General features: G+C 34.6%; 1 protein-coding gene across 1 annotated transcript; it reads right to left on the reverse strand.

Annotated features, from left to right (window-relative positions):
* Positions 1–13390: 13390 nt before the first annotated feature.
* On the reverse strand, positions 13391–16360 carry LOC149561898 (xyloglucan endotransglucosylase/hydrolase protein A-like). Its single transcript, XM_089825415.1, has 4 exons — positions 16064–16360; positions 15766–15866; positions 14224–14417; positions 13391–14137 (listed from the first exon to the last, which is right to left on the reverse strand). The coding sequence occupies exons 1-4, from the start codon at positions 16251–16253 to the stop codon at positions 13738–13740; spliced, it is 885 nt and encodes a 294-aa protein (XP_089681541.1). The 5' UTR covers positions 16254–16360; the 3' UTR covers positions 13391–13737.
* Between the last annotated feature and the right edge of the window lie 5680 nt (positions 16361–22040).

Consider the following 22040-nt stretch of genomic DNA (forward strand, 5'->3'; position numbering starts at 1 on the left):
GGCCACCCTGTACCAAGGAGTCTCCAAGGTGCTCTAAGTGCATTTTGAGGTCGATCTTCTGAGGGTCGTAACTAAGAGCTCGTGTGGCTATCAATGAAATTTTGAATGCTATAGGACAATTATGTTGAGGCCTAAAATTACCTATCTCATTTTTGAGAGATCACATTCCATTTGGATTTTGCACAGCAATCTCACTCGATGCCAAAACTCGCAATGTGCCTTAGTTAATAGGTGCACCATAGCATAACTTTGAAACCGTTGATCTTGGCCTTGAATCGTTAATGTCATTAGATTCAGATGGGTGGATGAACCCTATTGATACCCTTCTTCTAGCCATAGAGGCCATCCACCGTCCATAGCCACCCTGTACTAAGGAGTCTCCAAGGTGTTCTAAGTGTGTTTCGAGGTTCATCTTCTGAGGGTCATAACTCAAAGCTCGTGTGGGCTATCAATGAAATGTTGAATGCTATAGGATGGTGATTCCAAGGCCTAAAATAACCTATCTCATTTTTAAGAGATCACATTCCATTTGGATTCAGCACAACAATCTTGCTCGATGCCAAAACTCACAGTGTGCCTCAGTTCATAGGTGCACCACAACGTAACTTTGAAACTATTGATCTTGGTATTGAATCATCATCACCATTAGCTTTAGATGGGTGGTTAAACCCTAGTGACACCCTTCTTCTAGTCATAGATACCATCCATAATCTATGGCCACCCTGTACCTAGGAGTCTCCAAGGTGCTTTAAGTGCATTTTGAGGTTGATCTTCTGAGGGTCATAACTTAGAGCTCGTGAAAGCTATCAATGAAATGTCAAATGTTACAAGACAGTGGTGCCAAAGCCTAAAATAACCTATCTTATTTTTGAGAGATCATATTCCATTTGGATTTTGCATAGAAATCTCGCTCGATGCCAAAACTTGCATTGTGCCTCAGTTCATAGGTGCAACATAGCGTAACTTTGAAACCATTGATCTTGGCATTGAATTGTCAATTCCATTAGCTCTGGATGGGTAGGTGAACCCTAGTGACACCCTTTTTCTAGCCATGGAGACCATCCATCATCTGCAGACACCCCGTACTGAGGAGACTCTAAGGTGCTCTAAGTGCATTTCAAGGTCAATCTTCTGAGGGCTGTAACTTGAAGCTTGTGTGGGATATCGATAACCCCTTACCAAGTTTGGTGAACTTGTCTAATTAAGAATTTAATGTTATATCAAAAATTGCTCAAATTTGCAAAAATTGCAATTTTGCAACTTTTGCAACTTTTTCTTACAAAGTGAAAATGTGTGCAAAGAGTCAATTAGGGGTTTGAGCATGACCATACAAGGTTGAAAACACCTATATAATGTGTGAAATGATAGCATACATTAATGAAGCCAGTTTTGTTAAGTGGATCAGTATGGGTAATCCGATCAATGTGAGAAATGTATAGATGTTATTCATATGGATATGGTATTGGGGAACCATGTTAAAAAGGTTTGATCCAATCAATTCTCTTAGGTTGGGATATTTTGAGGTTATGTTGAAATTGAAAAGTTGTAGTATGAGGATAGTAACAAAGTGAAGGGCTAGTTATCAAAGATTATGAGTCTAGGAATGAGTTTGTGGTTGGGAATAGAATCCATGGTTGAGGAGTGGAGTCCTTAAGTGTGTTGAGATTAGATTTGAAGCCAAGAGTTAGTTTCAAGGTTGAAGGTGAAGTTTAAAATTAGATTTGAGGTTATGTGAACCTTGTGTAGGAAGTTAACAAGTGTGTTTATGTCATGATAGCACTTCAAATTAAATATTGCATCCAAATTTGATAATAAAGGTTGTTAAAATGTTATTCCCAAATTATTGCATTTGAATCAAATACAACAAGCATGATCAAAATTAATGATATTCCATAAATATGGACAATACACATGATCCACAATAAATTGAACAATACTAGATACTAAATTAATATGTATATCATTGTGCACATAAATGATAAAAATATATATCAAAATACATGTATCCATAGACAAATTAAACAAATATATATCAAAGTTCATGTATCCATAGACAAATTACACAAATATATATCAAAATACATAGATCCATATACAAAATGTAGCTGATCATGCCATCAGAATGTGTATAATCTTAATGTTTCTGTCAAAAATTTAGCATATACCATCTCAAAATGTCTCATGACGCATCCTATGACAACTATACTATCCTAGACTACTGTGGATGATCAAAATGCAGCCTCTTCGCTACACTAGGTGGATTGGATGCCTCCTACATAAACAAAAAAGGAAAACCCAAAGTTAAACCACTAAATTTATATGATTCTTTGTATCTAACATTGAATTACTCAAATGTATAATGATATTGTTTTTTAATGATATTTTATGCTATTAAACTTTCATAATAAATACCTCTCTCGTTGACCTCCTGCACTAGTTAGGAGTCCTCTCATATGCCCTCAATAATGCTTGTACCTCATTGATTGTGGCCTGTGTATGTTCAAATATGTTTTTCATATGAATCTACAACTTAAACTATAACATTATAATTCATAACATGCTAAATTTGTAACATATTTAATCAAGAATTCAAACTACAACTTACTAGTGTAGGCTCCTCCTCAGGATATAGTGGCTACATCATCAAAGATACAAAACTCTCCCATTCAACCTTGTGTGCACTAGGAGTTTCCTATGAGATACAAAATAGTAGTTGTTAATATCACGGAAATTAGTTTTGAATTTATTTATGAAGATAAGAAAAATAAAAAATAAATGATACTTATATATACAATGGGGCTCTCAATGCGAATAGAAATGCTTGAGTGTCTATGACATGAAATCTACATGGGCTCATCACTAGTAGCCACACCCTATATAATAAATAATGTAATTTAATTTCATTACCACAAACATTTTACAAGAATGCATCGATATTTAATCAAATAGAAAGCACCTAGTTACCTTTCCTTTATCAATTAGTCCTAGCTCATCCCCCGCACTTTGTCCCCAAGGGACAGGTGGTACCTGCAAGATAAAAGAAAGATTAGAAACCATATATGCTACAATATCGAATAGAAAAAAATAATTAGAATGCAACATAATTTACAATAGATGTCTCAAGGCCAGATGAAATAGCTAAGAGCATGGCATCATCAACCTATCTGGACTCCTCCTCAATCATCAATTAAACATGAATGAAGATCACATACATGTATAAGTCAATATGGCTTAAAAATTAAAATTACTTTATTATAAAAATTAACTTTAAATCACATATGTCATAACAAAAAAATGTATACACATACTGACACAAAAGGAGTCCATGCCTCTGCATGCCCCTCCTCTCTCACATCAGGGTCTGTAGCCTCTGCACGTGTGTCTGGTGTATCCTCATCTAATACAAATTGATAGTCAGGAAGATCATCCATGGGACCCAAATGAATATTCTTTCATGTAATGCAAGTATGAGGCACACAAATGTGTGATGAGCTAGCTAATGATGAACTTGCACCAACATCATCAACATGGGGAGGCAAGACTAACCTAGCCTGAGATATCAATAGGCTACTCAGTCTATGGATGGCTCTTATGCTCTGAGAGCTAGCCTCTATGATAATATCAGGATGCTACACTCGAGGAGAGGGAGAGAAATCAATAGGGGGGACAAAAGTGCTAGCTTTCTTTTGCTGGGAAGAGGGTCTATCCTGAGGACCTCGTAGTCCTACACCCATGTTGGGCTTCATGCCCCAATAGTTCACCTTGAGTTTCAACACAAATTCTACATGAAATTTTCCAAACAAAATAAAATGACACCTCTAAATTGCTATGTGGAGGGATGTCAAAAACCATCCACTAATGATCCCAAAAGTTTGCACGTATGGCATCATTTGTGCACCATTTAATCAATAGTTTAGGCTTTTGGCGATGGACTAGTAAACCATTTTTGGGTTTGCAAAAAGGGCAACCAAGTCATCTTTACTTATATTGAGGGTTGCAACCTCATCATAGTCCAACCCATCATCAAACATCTCATGCATTTTGTCATGCCAACGAAGAGCGGTATTTTGTTCCTCGGTAAGTGTTTCAATGTTATCCACTATGGTGTTTAACATAGATAACATAGGAACCAATGCAGGTTCATTTTTATATGTTGTTCGCAAAGCCCTTAATTCGGTGAGATTTTCAAATATCAAATCCTCCATTCGAGAAGGGTTTTGAGGGGGTAAAGGATCATTTCGTGGATGATTTTGTGGGGGCACTGGATCGTTTGGTGGGGGGTTATGAGGAACAACATTCCTTGCCTCAGTATCATCATTTTGGTCTACCATACATATTAATTTGCAAAACATAATTTATATTTAAAAAACCTAAATTTTAACAATTTCTATCCAAAAAAACCTAAATTCTAACAAATTCAACTAAAACTAACAAATTTATAATAAAATTTGATAAATTTATACTAAAATTGATTTAAAACATATAAAAAAACACCTATTATCATGTATCTGATTACAAAATGGATATCCGAGCTTGAAAAATGCTATATCACTATCAAAATAGCAACCCTCGAGTTGTTTTTTTAAATAATAGTACAATTATCAGGTATCTAATTTGATTTTATATCGAATATCTGATAATATTGGGTATTCAATATCAAATTGGATACCTGATAAGGGTTGGGGGCCTATGTACCAAGTTTGGTACCAAGATGGGTGAAAAAAACTCAGAGCAAATTTTGAAATGCTTTTAGACATTTTCAAACTCTATTATTTTCACATCGCCACTTTTTGGCACACCATGATCCTGCACATACCCATAACAAGGCCACTCCTAATAGGGTGATTAAATCCTTTAATAGGGTCACACCTAATAGTGTGTTTTGTAACCTTTAACAAGGTTAGCTCCTAACAGGACTCACTTCAGAAGAGTGAAAATAGTAACTAGTTGCAATTGGTGGATTTCCCCAAATTGGGTTTCCACATTAATCCCTGGTGTCAAATGTGTTTATGTTATTTATTTTTATGTTTTTGCAACTGAGTTAAAGTAATGGTAATCACAAATAACATCTAAATTTTGTATATTAAGTAATTATAGAGCATATTCAGTAATTAGTAAGTTACAACATTTTATGTATGTTTGTCGAGCATCAACAGTTTTCAGTTTGTATTTTGTACTGACATCTAAGCAATCTAGGATTTATTTTAGTAGTAACTAATTCACCCCTCCCCTCTTAGTTACTCCTCTTATATTTCAAACACTCCATAACCTGATTTGATTATGAAGAAGGAAAAACATAAATTTTACTTCTCCAAAAGTAGTATGAGTTATGAAGATATAAAAATACGGTATACTTTAGAAGCCATAACTTTCACATCCAGAGTCTAATTGATTCCATTCAAAATGTGTCAAAAATCTATTAATGAGATCGACAACATGACGAACCTAAAACCATCTTAAGAATATATATTTTTCTATCCATTTGAATCAAGCATAATCTAAAATAAGTAGTCTTTCCTCTAACATACAATAAATAGGTAAATCAAAATGCTAACATGTTTTGAACTCTCTCTCTCTCTCTCTCTCTCTCTCTCTCTCTCTCTCTCTCTCTCTATCTATCTATCTATCTATCTATCTATCTACCTATCTCAGTCAAATTATCCATTAACTAATGAAGTTATGAAGATGAAAAGACATAATTTTAACTTCTCCATAACCTAATTAGGTTATGGATAATTTAAGAGGCTTGGATGGAGAGAGAGAGAGAGAGAGAGAGAGAGAGAGAGAGAGAGTTTAGAACATGTTAGCAATTTTATTTACATATTAGTTACATGTTTCGTAAATAATGACTGCTTATTTTAGACCATGCTTGATTAAAATGAATGAGACAGAAAATGTTAATATCCTTGGATTATTTTAGTTCCATTATATTCTAGATCTTGTTAAGGGCTTTCTAATGCTTTTTGAACAAAGTCAATTAAACTTTGGATGTAAAAGTATTGCTTCTGAAGTAGACACTATTTTTATCTCTTCATAACTTGATCAAATTTTGGAGAAGTAAAATTATGTTTTTTCTTCTCCATAACCTGATAAGGTTTAGAAGAACTTTTTATTTCTTGGAACCCAATCAGTTCTTAACGCTTTTTATAAAAAAATTCTTCTAGGGTTGGTCACCAAGCTTAGTCATTTTTAATTCTTTCATAACCTAATTTGATTGTTGAGAAATTTAAAAAAAATTTACATGTCCACTTTAATGTCTATCATCTTGGTACACATGCCCATTGTTACTTATTTTTGTAATTGAGTTACCTCTAACATCTTGATTGATAAGTTGATTGAAAAATAACTATAACTTTCAAATGGTTTGATATTTTTGAAATCTAAAACATGCATCACCTATTATAAGTAAAAAAAAAGTTTTAGATTTTATATAATTTTGAATTAGTTAAGGCAGTTAGATACATGAGTTATTTTATTTTGAAAAATGTGTAATGCAAAATTTATAATTAACTATTTAGTTAGAAAAGAATACACAAAAATATGCATCACATCTAGATATGAGCTATTTATATCTAGAATCTTGTGAAAAATATCATCATTTGATTGTGATTAATGTGGTTAGACACGCAAATTTTTTTTTTTTCGAATATTCATACTTGCAAGAATTTGGTATAGATCTAATACCATGTAAGAATTTTCCTAAGACAATAACTCAACACCAAGATCAAGAAGCTCAATAGATAGCACAAGGAAGACTAATGATGATCAAATGATAATGAATATCAGATAATTGGATATGAGATGAACACACACTAGAAGTACCTCAAGTATATAAAGGCAACTAGAATGACTAGGAGTCAGCAAAGAGATAAATATCACAACTAAGCACATGTCCACCAAGAGTGGATTATCCTTCATTGAGCATAGGAGTTTTTGCAATGATGAGAGGATAAGTTTACACAGGTGTATCTCATAAAGAGATGTTGTAGAGACCATGTGCTCAAATAAGTTGCTAACTCATGTGTTGTCAACAAGATAACTCATATGACAACATATTCCTAAGTGTCTACATGACAACTAATATAAAAAATGCATTATCCTAAGTAAACTTAAGTAAAGTGTAATAATAATTAATTATTTACACTAATGAACCCCCCTTTAGTGCAACTTAGGGGAATGTACTTAAGCTCACAAAGCTAAATGCAAGATGCAATGTGGGTCTTGCCTACTAGGCCATGTTAGGTACCCATGTACAAATGCAATGCTCTACACACAATTCCATGTAATGCAATGCAATCTCTTTAAAAATGGAGAAAGAGGGAAAACCTCATGGGAAAAACCTCCTCCAAAAAGAGAGATGAATAAGTACAAGATGCATGCAGGGATGGAGTAATTAAGACCCCCCTAGTATGACATACATCATGCATTCAAAAGCATATATCCCCCATAAGAAAAAATTCATGATTGTATCCCCCCATATTGAATAATCTCCTACAAGGATGTCATGAAGAGAAAAAAGTAACTAATGCCTACAAATGACATTTCTCCCTTTAGAAAGAAGATACACCAAGTATAGGTGCAAGTATACTCCCCATTGTGGATAGGAAGATGGATGAGGAATCCATATGTAGTATGTTATGGATGTTGTCTCTAAAGTCTGCTCATATGTTGATAAGTCCTTGATGAATGTAGATGCCACAATCCAATTTGGTGGATACCCAAAAGAAGGTGGCAAACAAGGTAACATGTCCATGTATGAAAGTGAATCAAACTCCAAAGACAAGGAATCATTCTTATAGGAAGAGAAGCAATGTAGCCTCCCCTCAATGATGAATGCACACTCATGAAAGAAGCTCCTCGATGACTGAAGAAACTGCACCATGAAATTTGAATGATGTTCCTCCTTGTAGGAAGCAGTGGTGCCATAGGTGTAGTAGAGAATGCTCCTCAACTAGTAGGAAGAATCCTCAAAAGATATGATGTCTGAGGAAACTAGAATACAATCTCCAAATACTGATATGTCTCCTTTGAAGTAAAAGAGTCCTCCTCCAACTATTGAAAAGAAGTGTCCATAATCATGTTAGTCTCAAAAGAAAGATCAAGTGGTTGAGGGTCAGAGTGTTCCCTCGCAACAAGTGAAGAAGAATTCTCCTCAACGAAGAGAAGATGGATGTCATCAATAATGTCTTCCACATCTTCAATGTAAGATTTCACAAATAACACTGCAATGTCTGGAAGGAAGTCATCCCATGAAGCTAAAATAGGAAGACATGGTGTTTCTTGTTGCACTGAATCAAGAGGATATGTGCTAGAATTGCATCAATAGAAGCAACAGGGGCATCAAGAGGTATGATCTCAACTAGAGTTACCAGAGGTAGAATGCCCTCTGGTAATGGAGGGACTCGTATATGCTTCCCAAAGACACATCCAAACATCATGAGGACTACTTGCCTTACTAAGAGGAACAAAAGATTCCTTACTCATATTGTTATACATAAAGAAAAGAAGAAGAGAAAGATGTCCCCAATTAGTATTAGGTGGAAATATCTTCGAATATAGATAAAGAAACGCTTCTTTATGTTCTCTTAGATGATCAATCATCAAAGCACTCCATTTTTTATAGTTCCTTTTTGTCAATTTTGAATCTTAAGCCAAAGTGACACTTTTGACATGACTCCATGAGATCAAATAATGTATGCACCCCCAAAATGCAAAAAAAATTCAAAGAAGTCCTCTCTTAATGCATGATTTGGCACTTTCTATTTAGTGTGATTACAATGGTCCACTTGCCAATTTAGGGCCTGAGTGGACTTTTGATTTTGCTAGTTACAACAAAAAATATGAAGCTATATCAGACTCAACAAGATAAGACACAAGACCTCTCAAGGATCTAATTAATTACAAGTGCCAATAGGCCAAAATGAGACCAAAATTTGAAAGTACTATGTCTACTCAAAATTACTCCAAACTTATAACAGATATGGAAAGTAGACAAAAAATATGCACTTTCAAAAAAAATAGCACTTGAATATGTGTCCATATGAGCCCGAACTAAGCCTTTGAAGTTGGAAAAATTGGGATTTGCAATTTGTAGAAAAATTCAAGAATAAAAATCTCAAACATCTCGTACCAATGTGTAGATCTTGAAATTCTACCCCAAAACAAAAAAAAATTGCTCAAAAAAAAGAGTCTGTATGAGGGAGATATTGTTATTTGCAAATCACCTCTATAATTATTTTTCCTGAATTGTTGTCATCACACCTCCAAAAATCAAATGACTTTAGATTTCACCTTAGATGTCCTATTTTGATGAAACAAAAGTCAATTTGGGGGTTTTTTGACCTTCTGAATGTGATGCCAACATCTGATTTCCATCACCAAGCTCCAATCTTGACTGGCAAAGAAATATCTCTAATGACTATGCAATGAAACTCTTATGGCTCTGATACCATGTAAAAATTTGGTATAGCTTTGATACCATGTAAGAATTTGCCTTTAAAGGCAATAATTCAGCACCAAGATCAAGAAGCTCAATAGATAGCACAAGAGAGACTAATGATGAAAAAATGATAATGGATATCAGATAATTGGATATGAGATGAATACACACTAGAAATGCCTTGTATATAAATGCAATTAGAATGACTAGGAGTCAGCAAAGAGATAACCATCACAACTAAGCACATGTCCACCAAGAGTGGATTATCCTCCATTGAGCACAGGAGTTTGTGCAATGATGAGAGGATAAGTTTACGTAGGCATATCTCATAAAGAGATGTTGTAGACACCATGTGCTCAAATAAGTTGCTAACTCCTATGTCGTCAACAAGACAACTCATATGACTATGCATATTCCTAAGTGTTTACATGACAACTAGTATAAAAATGCATTATCCTAAGTAAACTTAATTAAAGTGTAATAATAATAATTAATTAAAAATATCATCATTTGATTGTGATTAATGTGGTTAGACACACACTTTTTTTCTTCTGAATATTCATACTACTACATTGAAATATAAAACTTTCAACAATTAGATTAATTATTTTCATAAAACGGTAGTTTAGAAACTAAATTCAATTTCCTACAAATTTTACTATTTCAACTTTTTGACATAAGGTAATACGATGTTCAACTTTTTATGTCGAGTTGAGTAACCCTAATTTTTGAATTATCCATTGTCATGTAAGGCCATAGCTTGGTATACAATGAACCTATAATAGCTTGGTATACAATGAACCTATACATATCCTAATCCTACTACCTTTACCCATTTATGTCACTTGCTAACCCAAATTTTAGTCCAAAATTCATATAAGCAAGCCCTTGTGATGATAGACACAATCGTGAAACAAAGACATCCACATGACACATTCACACTCTTGAATTTGCTGACATGCAAAGAGACATTTGACTATTACAAACTTTCCATCCTACAATTGCAATGCCCAAATGATGGCTTCCATGCATGAATTACATCCAAGTTTGAACAAAACCCTCGTAGATGTCATTTTTATCTTCTTGACTCTCCTTTGACACTCTATAATTTTAAGATCACTCTATACTCTCATTTTTTAAATACCAAGCTCGCATACACATCTATCAAATCCATTTTGCACTTCATACATCTATTTAATCATAGATTTATCTCAATTTTTGTATTCTCAAGCTCTTCTTTGTGGTCTACTCTTCACATTTCAACTCTCCATTGGTCTTTTTGGGATATTTCTCTCATTCTCCTTCTATTTTATCACATCTTTGAGAATATTGTAATTCTATATCTCATTTCTATTGACGTGTGTTTTATCTTTATTCTCATTTCCATTTCAATTTTTTTATCTATCGCCAATTATCATATCATATCATATCTAGACTTGGTTTTCCTTGGAGGTGGATACACTAAAATTGCACTTTGACCAAGGTAAGCCTCTTAAATGGCCCCAACATTTTCCTCTGTTTTTGTGAGTAGGTTTGTGGATTTTTTGTAGCTCATGAGGATCATGTTACTGACCTTCGAATTTGGTTTATTCTCTCCATTTGTCTTGTCCAGTTTCATATTTTATCTTGTCATCATATTAAATATATAACCTTTTCATTCCCATCATTTACTAGTTATTTTAAGAGTCTTATTTGATTATGGTGCATTAGTTGTTACTCTCTTTTTAGTCGTTTAAACACTTCTAGGCTTTTTCCCACCACTTTCTTGTTCAAATCCATGATCTTAGGATTTTTCTTGTATAGAGCACTAGGGCATCACACTAATGCCCCTCAGAAGCATTATGATCCTCTGGGCTTGCACACCTATTTGAGGTAGAGATTTAGTTAATTTGAGGGCTCAATCTCTCAAAACTACCTTTTCAACCTTTGTGATCAAAATATTCTTATTGCATTTAATCTGAAATTCACAACTTCAACCAGTTGACACCACACATGTACAATCTTGTGTTAACAAAACCCTAAACACTATCATGTAACAAGATTCTTCCACTCTTTAGAGCACTCATAGTTGACAAAGTATATTGGTTAGAAGGGAATGGATTGGGAATGTCTTCTCTCTACTAACATTTGAGGTCATACTCTATGGTCTAGCACCAATACTTTTGAATTAGTCAAAAGAAATTCAAATTACACTTACTGTAATGACATAGCCATATTGTGAGTACATAAAAGGTGTCGAGTTTAAATCTCTTTAAAAAAAATCATCAACATGTAAGCTTTATAAATTTAATAGTAGGATTGAAAAAAAAATCATATAAACCTAATCAAATGCATGAACAGATTTTCCAAACCTAATTTTGTTGACTACTAGGATTGTCCATGCTAAAGATAAAGTAAAAAATTTGTAGGTTTTGTGAAAAAGAGAAGGGTGATCAAATAACCTTTTTAAAATAATTGATAGGATTGTCTAACTTAAACCTTCTTGAGATGGGCAAAGATGAAATCTTTTAGTCAAAGAACATCTGGTGTAATGACATAGTCATATCAGAGGTCCCTAGAATGTGTTGAGATCCTATTCAATTCAAGATTAATTTGGAATATGGAATCTTTTGTCACATCATTACAAAATTGTCAAAGATAAAGAATGTCAAGTTTAAATTTCTTCGATGAATTTCTTAAAATAAAAATTAAATAATTTCTTATCATATCATCACAAAATTCTCATAGATCCTCACTAATATTTTTAAAAATAAAAAATTATATATTTAAGCGAAAATCACAAGTCAAAATAATATCTAGAAAACTGGAAACAAAATTCAACTTATGTATCATGGAACTTATAAAAAATAAGTTCTTTTATGAACCCCTGCTCATAAAAATAGATTAATAAATTTGATACAACGGAATACAATATCATAAAAAAAAACTAGTAGAGTCAGCTATGTCTTCTTTATTTATAGAAACTGCACATCCATACTCTTGTAAATTTCTCATCTTTTTCCTGTGGAAAAAGACATTGAAGAGGAAGAGAGAGACAATCGTGGCAATTTGAGAAATAATCGGAAGCAAAAACAAGGGCCTAATCATAGAACGATTTAAACATCACACACTAAGCTTAATTCCTAGACCAAAAATATTAAATAATCAAAGTTGAATTTTTTTCCCAATCTTAATTCTTCCCTTAGTGTGTGATCTTCAAAATCAACAATTAAGATCCAAAAATAAAAAATAAATGGGAACATGCAACTTTCAAATTTGTCAAAGGAAATTCAAATTACACTTATTGTAATGATATAGCCATGTTGTGAGTACATAAAAGGTGTCGAGTTTAAATCTCTTTAAAAAAAATCATCAACATGTAAGCTTTATAAATTTAATATTAGGATTGAAAACAAAATCATATAAACCTAATCAAATGCATGAATGGATTTTCCAAACCTAATTTTGTTGACTACTAGGATTGTCCATGTTAAAAATAAAGTAAAAAATTTGTAGGTTTAGTGAAAAAGAGAAGGGTGATCAACTAATCTTTTAAAAACTATTGATAGGATTGTCTAACTTAAACCTTCTTGAGATGGGCATAGATGAAATCAAACGTATCAAACGTATTCAATTCAAGATTAATTTGGAATATGGAATCTTTTGTCACATCATTACAAAATTGTCAAAGATAAAGAATGTCAAGTTTAAATTTCTTCAATGAATTTCTTAAAATAAAAATTAAAACATTTCTTATCATATCGTGACAAAATTCTCATAGATCTTCATTAATATTTTTAAAAATAAAAAATTATATATTTAAGAAAAAATCATAAGTCAAAATAATATCTAGAAAACTGTAAACAAAATTCAACTTATGTATTATGGAACTTATGAAAAATAAGTTCTTTTATGAACCCCTACTCATACAAAAACAGATTAATAAATTTGACACAATTGAATACAATATCATTAAAAAACTAGTACAGTCAGCTATCTCTTCTTTATTTATAGAAACTGCACATCCATATTCTTGTAAATTTCTCAGCTTTTTCCAGTGGAAAAAGACATTGAAGAGGAAGAGAGAGACAACCATGGCAATGTGAGAAATAATGGAAAGCAAAATAAGGGCCTAATCCTTAGAATGGCTTAAACGTCACACACTAAGCTTAATTCTTAGACCAAAAGTATTAAATAATCAAAGTTGAATTTTTTTCCCATTCTTAATTCTTCCCTTAGTATGTGATCGTCAAAATCAACAATGAAGAACCAGAAAGGAAATGAATGGGAAAATGCAAGTTAATGTGTGAAGAATCTGTTTAGACATCCCTATCACGCTTGCATTCAGGGGGCATTTGTTTATAGCGGACTCTATCGGTGCAGTAATTGTAGATGGTGTAATGGAGCCTGACCCATTTGAGGAACCTCCACTGGCGGCCATCCAAGTCCCTGAAAGCCTCTTGATCCCACCACCTCCTCCCCACTGTGGGGCACTCCGACGCATTCACGGAGGCCTCGCAGCCGTCGATGTAGAATCCCCTGTACGATGCAATGAACGGCGCCTTGCTCCAATCCGTCTTCTCCTTCCCACCCTGCGTCGCCCAGTCGTCGCCGTTCCAGAGGCTGGAGTATATCTTCATTGGCTGGTTGAACGGGAACCTCACCCCGAGGTCCTTGCAGTTCTTGAACACCCTTATGGGCACCTCGTCTATGAACAGTCTGTGACAGATGGAAAAAACATTAGAGAGAAATCTAATTTCATGTATGTAAATATTTTAACAATATCCAAGGAAAATGTGGCTTACACAATCTGGTACATGTTCCACAGCACGGTGTAGAAGTGGTAGTCTTTGGTGGGATCAAACCAGAGATAGATGCGCTGCTCCCTGTCGCCCTTCCCTCCTGTGAACACGTTTGTCTGGAGAATGTATGGTTGCCCGCTTCTGTTCCCTAGAAATTCGAAGTCTATCTCGTCATGCTCTGCGTTCGTTGAAGATAGCTGCAGAGAAATTACTCAAAATCGTTCAGCAATATTACCCATTTCCCCTTCATTAAAGAGAATGATATCAGCAGAAATTATGATGCAATACAATCCTAACAGCTGAGAGCTTTTGTGTAAATTCAGATGTTATTGGGAAACTATTTTAAGTCTGAAATCTTATTTTGAACTTCTAAATACTCTCCTTTTTTTTATTGTAGATTGTTTAATCTGGTCTAAAATGTCAGTGTACAGAAGTATCAGGAAATAATGTTTTACAAATTATATTAAAAATAAATAAATTTAAGATTTCACAATTTCTAGAAAATGTATATAATAAGTATGCACTGTGTAAACATCATACGTTAAGGTATGATTCTAAGATTAAAAGTGCTAAATAATCAAAATTGATGCTTAATTTTTATCCAATAAATAAAACAATATATCAAATGTTTCATCTTATTTTTTTATAATAAAATTTTAAGCTAAATAGAAAATAATTTCAATATAAAAACTCTTTTCTTTCTCATAATAGATTATTCAGAACAATTTGAATGTATACAAAACCATATCCAACTAGTTTTAATAATGTTCTTTTAAAAATTGTAATAGGAACACTTCAATCTAAGACTTCAAATACTTTCTTTCATCAACATCTCCAATGTCTATAATTCCGCTTCACTTAATATTTCTTAATAATAAATTGTTGAACATATAAAAAATATTTTTAAGTCAATAATATTTTCCTTGTTTCTAATAATAAATTATTTAATATAATCTATAGATCAGTACAAAATTATACAAAATAAATTCAAGAAACAATCTTGTGAAAACTAAAAGACTTAATTAGCATGCAACAATCTTCATAGTTTGGTCATAGATGGGTTCCTAAAAGAGCTCCCAAAAATGAAAATACATTTACTAATAATCTATCATTCTTAACTTTTCTTATTGATAATTGATCAATTTGAACACTTTTACTGAAACATTTAACTACGAGTAAGTTTTTTAAATAGATGAACGTAATAGATTTCAGATGAACATTTTGAAATAGCCCTTATGAACTATTTTCCACTCCTCATTTCCTACAAAGTGATCCAAAGCTTACTATTTATGAATTCTAAATTAGCGTGGAAGTTCGATTATAATAACAACTACCTTATATAAAACACACTACCCATTTACTTATCAAATCAAATTCAACAGAGAGGCACTCTTTCAGATTGGTGTCTAAGAATGTAACATTGCAACTTTGGATTTTCTTTCATTTGTTGCTCGGTTAAAAAGTGCTCGTTTCAGATTCAGAACCCCATTTTGGGGGAACGGCGAAAAACAAGCATGACTGATAAACATTTCGATAAGCACTTACATAAAATGCTGTGACAGTGCCTGCAGAATCACCACCAACCAGCTTTATCTGCATGCTGAAATGCCCAAACAGATATGTGCCCTTTGACTCAAAGCCCGCCCCTGCAACTCAAAAGCCTTACCTTTAACCATACAATTCCAATTTCCTCCTATAAACAAAACTTGAATAAAAGAATAATGATCTTTTTAAAAAGATTTGCAGTTTCTTCAAGTTCTTCCTGATGATTAATCATAGACTGTGATCCAAATATTGATACTAAAATTATTTACACAATCAAATTCAAAAGACATTGCTCCACCTGACTGTTTGTCCAGAAGGATCTCTGCCTTTCTCCCACCATGAAACATTTGAATGTGGTGAGCAGACCAGCTAGGAGCATAATTAACATGAAAAGGCATATCCACTGGCTTCTTCGGCGTGGCAGCCATGGCAGCAGGGCATAACACCAAACCCAAAAAGCACAGACATAACAACTGAACTCCCTCCATTATTACTCTCCTTACTGAACAAAAACCCCAAATGTGCAGTCAAGAAACCATCAATTACAGAGCAACACCAGAAAATGATTTGAAGTTTGAATAGAATGGGGTTTTAAAGAAGGATTTGAAACTTCTAGCGCGTGGAAATTGGAATTCGGGCAACAGAGCAATTCCTCCTTAAATCACGCCTTGACAACTTTTTACTCCTTCCTATTTTCCAACCGCTACAGCGACATCAGATTTCAATGCCTTACACGTACACCAATTACATTACCCGTCCCCTTCGCCAATTTTTTTCCCATTTCTTCCTCCTGTCGGTAACGTTTTAAAATATAGATCTCTTTTTTTCAACGAGACAGCATTTGAATCTAAAGCTTCTTTACAATTCTCTAATAGGCACGATGAAAAAAGATCAACTTTTATCAGTATGCGATGATTTGAATAGATTCCTTTACAAATCTCTACTGGATTGGCTTAAAAATGAGATTTTTTTAGTATGGGTGGAATCGATTCCGTAGTTTCTTTTCATTTTTTAAATGGGTATTTGCTTAGAAGGGAGATTTTTTCTTAAAATGGGTGATGAGAGATTAAACCATTTCTACAGTATAAACGGGTGTTTTAAACATAAATTCATCCATCAATCTGACCCCAATGAGGAAAACACAAACGTCTCTTTCCCCGCCGATCTGTTTATTAGTATTTCCGCGTCGCCGTACCATATACTAACCATCCATCCAGCATTAAGATGGAACATTTGCATGTGGAAGACAAGTATTTTTCAGCTTTAACTTTCTCTGTTTCAAACTTGATCAATATGTCGTGATTCGTGGAATGATTTTGCTGTCAGCACGTTAACCAGTGTTGAGATTGTCGCGTTAGTGGTCGTACTAACTCTGACCTACTTGTGTTTTTAAACTTGGAGAAAATAACCACAACCACTCTGAAAAGAAATAAAGGGCACAAAGAAATGATGAACACTGGTACCTTTCTCTATTTTATGTGCTGGGTTTAATTCACGTGGATTAAAGATGGAGGAGAAAACTTTTGTTTTTGTTTTTTTTTTATAAATGAGTAGACCTTTTATATTAATTTAAAAAATTAGGGTCTCTTTGTTTGTCGGTATAGGAATAGAAAATTAGAATGAGAAATTAGAATAGGAATAGAAATGTGGAATGGGAATGGAAAAGAGCATTCCCATTCTTGTTTGGTTCACCTGGTATTTGATTGGAATATGTTTTTGAAATAAAAAGCGACAAAAAACAAAGGGGTTAGCTCTTACAACCAAAATGCTAGTAACCAGCACATCACCAGCAGAGAACACTACTGCAGTAAAAACATATTAAAGTTCAACCACAATAATATTACGCAAGTAACTAACCAACATACTACTATGAACATAAGTAACTAAACTATAGTAAAAGTCTTTAAAGTTTGCTATACTACTTAAGTTCATCAAAAAAATTGTTGGCACAACCAGGACAACCCAAGTCTGAGCAATAGGTAAAAACCAACAAATCAAGTATTAGTAGATTAACAAAAAATAACTTGGATCCAAAGATCCTCTAAAACTAACAAACTTAATTCTCAATTTTTTCCTTTCCCTTCCCAGCCAGCAGAACCCGAGCACAGTCATCAGCAAGGAATTCAAAAAGGAGCTTATGATCCTCCACGTCCATTCTTGTTTCTTCTTTCTCTTGTGCCAATAGTTGGAGGGTGGTGGCAGCAGCATGGGTGACCTTTAGAGAAAATTTAGAGAAGGTGGTAAACCTTTCTTCTAAAGTTTTAACCCTTTTGTCCAATTTGGCATACTCCAATTGCTCCTCAGTGTCCTCCTTATTTTACATTCCCACCTTTTTTACTCCCTCTTTAGCTTTTTCCACTTGGTTATTATCCTGCAAAACCCTTGGGTTAGTAAAAACCTTAGATTTTTCTTTGATCGGGGAGGAAATGGTAATGGGGGAGGTGTCCACTTTACTACTATCTTCACAAAAAGTAATGGGTTGCAGGGCGAAGCTAGCCAAAACATGGGTAGTCTCCATGGTAACAACATTTCCAGCCGACATCTGAGTATTTTCAGCAGACATTTGGGCATTATCAACAGAATTGTCTATAGAGTTAACACTTTTATCTACCTCCTCCTTCCCTTCCTCTCTTTTGGAATCAAAGTTATCCTCTTCCTCCCTCTCTTCTTCATTATTTTCTGAGCTTTGCTCTTCCACCTCCTCAACCCTGAATCTGTTAGATTTTTGCTTACACCTTGACTGGGATTGGGCAATTCTTCGTGATCTTCTCCTACCCTTTCCACATGCCTCCTCCTCCAATTCCTCTACCACCTCCACTGGTTTTTCCACTTTAATATTTTTACTACCCTTTTGTTCCACAACCACATCTGGTTTCTTCTTTTTCTTATTTTCACAGCTAGGGGAGGATCACAGGGTGTGAATTTTGGTACCAGTACTGGTACTCGGGGGTGAATTCTATTGGTGGCGCTGGTTATCAACTACCACCACCCTAGGGGAGCAAAGGGAAAGGTGGAATTGGTATAGGAAAAAAGTCAGGCCCTGGTGGATAATGGTGAAGTTAAGCCCCTTATTCCTCTTCTCCCTAACATCACTGACCATATCTTCTAGAGAATGTAGTAGAAAAATGGGATAGAAATAAAATCCCTAATTCTAAAATGATTCAATAAGGGAAAATGATAGTAGTAGTAAACACCAAACCTACCCTCCAGTGTAAGGTATTTCATGAGAACCATGCAAACATCATCCCATGGGGCTGGCATCTTATCCCTCTTAAAACCTCCTCTATAGCGTACTAGTTCCTCACCCTCCACAAAAAAATTGCTCATACTGGCCTCGTCTGCAATTTTAGTGATCTTTTTCCATTTTTTTCCCTTTCATTGAAAGACCGGTAGCCATTGCAATAGCTTCCTCATTCACTTGAAATGTGATTCCATTAATGGTCACCTTGCAGTCATTCCACCCATTGATGAACTAGAGGGCACAATTCTCATCATACCCCACCATCGACTGCATGTAAGGCAAAAAACTCCCCTCCTTTAGCAAGAACTAGGTAGCCATCTTGTCTTTGAGTTCTCAATTTTTGTGGGCTCCAACCTATTCAAATCTCCACCCATATCTTCCCTGCCAATTTCTAGTTCCTCCACCTCAATGATGCGCATCTGAACCACCTTGTCTATGCAAACACTGTGAATACTATCAATCTTGAGATTTTTAGCTATGAGTGAAAAGGTTTAACAAAATCGTGCTTGATAAGCTTCAAAATCCCAAGCAAATTCATTATGGGAATCGTGCTTGTTTAACATCATAATTTTAACACCCCAAAAATCTTCGACAATCTGAATAATGATATCATTCGTACTTTCAAAGGGGAAGTAATTTGAATTCTGCAATGTGTTACCATAATGATCAAATGACACTCTTCTTAAATTGCATTCATTCATTTCTCTATTTGCACCGCCACGTCTTCTCCTCATTTCCCTAAAACCTTTATTAAATTTAGTTCACTTCAACTCCCCAAGGAAAGGATTTCCAAATTTGACCCCAATCTTAAATTGTATAGCCATAATTAAATGATACTCTAATGCAGAGGTATGGGCTAACAAAAAAAACCCTAGGTTATGTTGATCACCAATCCAACATGACTAGTAAAACACTCAAACTTCTACACCACTGAATAAGAACATCACTAAAGGACTACTCCTAATCCATTCAACTCAAATTTACCAAAACTTGACTCTTCACCCTCACATGGTGTATTTCACACACTTTGAATCTATCAACATGTTAGGGGTTGAACACATGCTCAAAAGATCAAGGAATCACTGCCCAAAAACAAGTTAGACCCAACTTCCAATATTTTCTCCTAAGAATGCAGCAAGGCCCAATAGCCCTCTCAAACAGACTTATGCCTTTGATGCAAAATTTTCACAAAGGACCCATAGGATAAATGACAGATTCCAATACTCTTTATTAAGTTGCACATACTCCCAAAAGAACAAATTCTGACATTACATTTTAGCCCTTCAAAACAACATTCCACCATAGACCTAATTGCCCCTATTAGGCCTGATTTACAAAGGAACTACTAGAAATAGGAAGTGTAGTGCAAAACCAAAACAAGGAACAGTTAGGTTGGATCATAAATGAAAGGATTCCAAAGTTTCATGACCTGGCTCAACCCCCAAGGCATGCATTTTAGCAATTTGCAATTATCACCAGAGTTGTCACATGGAGATGCTAACTCAATTTTGCTTGTAGTGTACAGCCATCAACTGCTCCTGCCCTAAAACCTCCATAATCTTATAGTACACAGGCATATCTCCCATTTCCTTGAAAATCAAATTTTTCCATCAGTGGGAATGGGAGATATTGTCATTTCAAACTAAAACCCTAGGTAGTTAGGGTTTGTAACCAGTTTTTATAAAAAAAACCTTATAACTCCAATCTCCTGGCATTTCAAGGGCTCAAAGTGGGCTCATTTGAAAGCTAACTCTTCAATCTTTAATAACACCTAATCCTCCAGTCACCTACATCAATACAATAAGCAGAGAAATATAGTTTTTGTAGGAAAACAACAGGTTTTTATTGATTCAAAAGCAAGTATTACATCATATGTCTTCCACCTGCCTGTAAAGGCTTATGAAGACCTTCCCCCAACTAATCCAACCAAAATTTGAAGGTTGTGACCGTTGGAGGGAACTATTACAAACTAAAAATTACTAATATAATGTAAATGTTGCATTATTGGCATAGTTATGCAACTTATTTTGATCCTATGATTCTAACATGACTTCTAAAGATTCTAACACTTCCTAAGACCTTTAGACATGATCCAAGAAGACTACTAGATCCTTGTGACCTCATGAAATAATTGGTTTATACAAACATCAAAGGTTGTTCAAGGATCACACAAATAGGATCAACATATAAACAAAGAGCCTAATTAGCAAATATGCTAGAATCAAGAGGTGTGAAGGCCTAGGAGACCTTTTGATCACTTAGTTTTGATGGGGTGCTCCTGCACCATGCTACCTAGGCTATTTGAAACTCAAGTTCCCACTTGAGGTTAATTGATCCAAAGTATAGCCATGCTTGATGATGTCCTGCTCAATCATCCAAGTGGTATCAATGTCAGGAAGACCTTGCCACTTGACAAGGTACTGCAAATAAGTTTCATGCCTGTTCTTTTTGTAGATTTTTGTGTCAAGGATTCTCTCCAACTGAAGGGTTGGCTTGGTGGAAGTTCTTGCAGCCAATCAGTATGTGACTCCTCAACATCCATGGTACCTATCATATCTGCATTTCCTTTAAAAGGAGTTAGATCATAAATGTTAAAAATATAAGAAATGGAAAGGGATGGTGGGAGAGTGATTTTATAAGCATTTTCACCTAACTTATGCAAGATTGTGCATGGTCCTATTTTCTTCATTTGAAGCTTGGTGTGTTGGTCCTTAGGAAGCCTCTCCTTTCTTAGATAAGCCCACACTTTTTCACCCACCTTAAAGTGAACTTCCCTTCTCTTCTTATCTACCAATGCTTTGTACTTTTGGGATGACTGTTCCAAACTGTCCTTGACTTGTTTCTGCACCTACTTTATCATTTCTGCTAGTTCTTCCCCTTTTGCACTTACTTTGAAATCAGTAGGAAGTTCTCTAAGCTCCATAGCTCCTTTAGGATGCATGCCATGGACTATTTGGAAGGGTGTTTTACCTATGGATCTGTTCAAGGAGTCATTAAAAGAAAATTCTTCCTAAGGTAACAAGAGGTCCCAACT

This window comes from Cupressus sempervirens, chromosome 4 (genome assembly GCF_028749045.1).
Source record: "Cupressus sempervirens isolate cs-2001-9-10 chromosome 4, ASM2874904v1, whole genome shotgun sequence".
Lineage (NCBI taxonomy): Eukaryota > Viridiplantae > Streptophyta > Pinopsida > Cupressales > Cupressaceae > Cupressus > Cupressus sempervirens.

Coding starts and splice junctions, on each gene's coding strand:
- LOC149561898 (XM_089825415.1), bottom strand. CDS start 16,253: ATGGAGGGAGTTCAGTTGTTATGTCTGTGCTTTTTGGGTTTGGTGTTA. Junction 15,867..16,063: donor CCTTCTGGACAAACAGTCAG/GTGGAGCAATGT, acceptor TTTGAGTTGCAG/GGGCGGGCTTTGAGTCAAAG. Junction 14,138..14,223: donor TGGAACATGTACCAGATTGT/GTAAGCCACATT, acceptor CATCTGTCACAG/ACTGTTCATAGACGAGGTGC.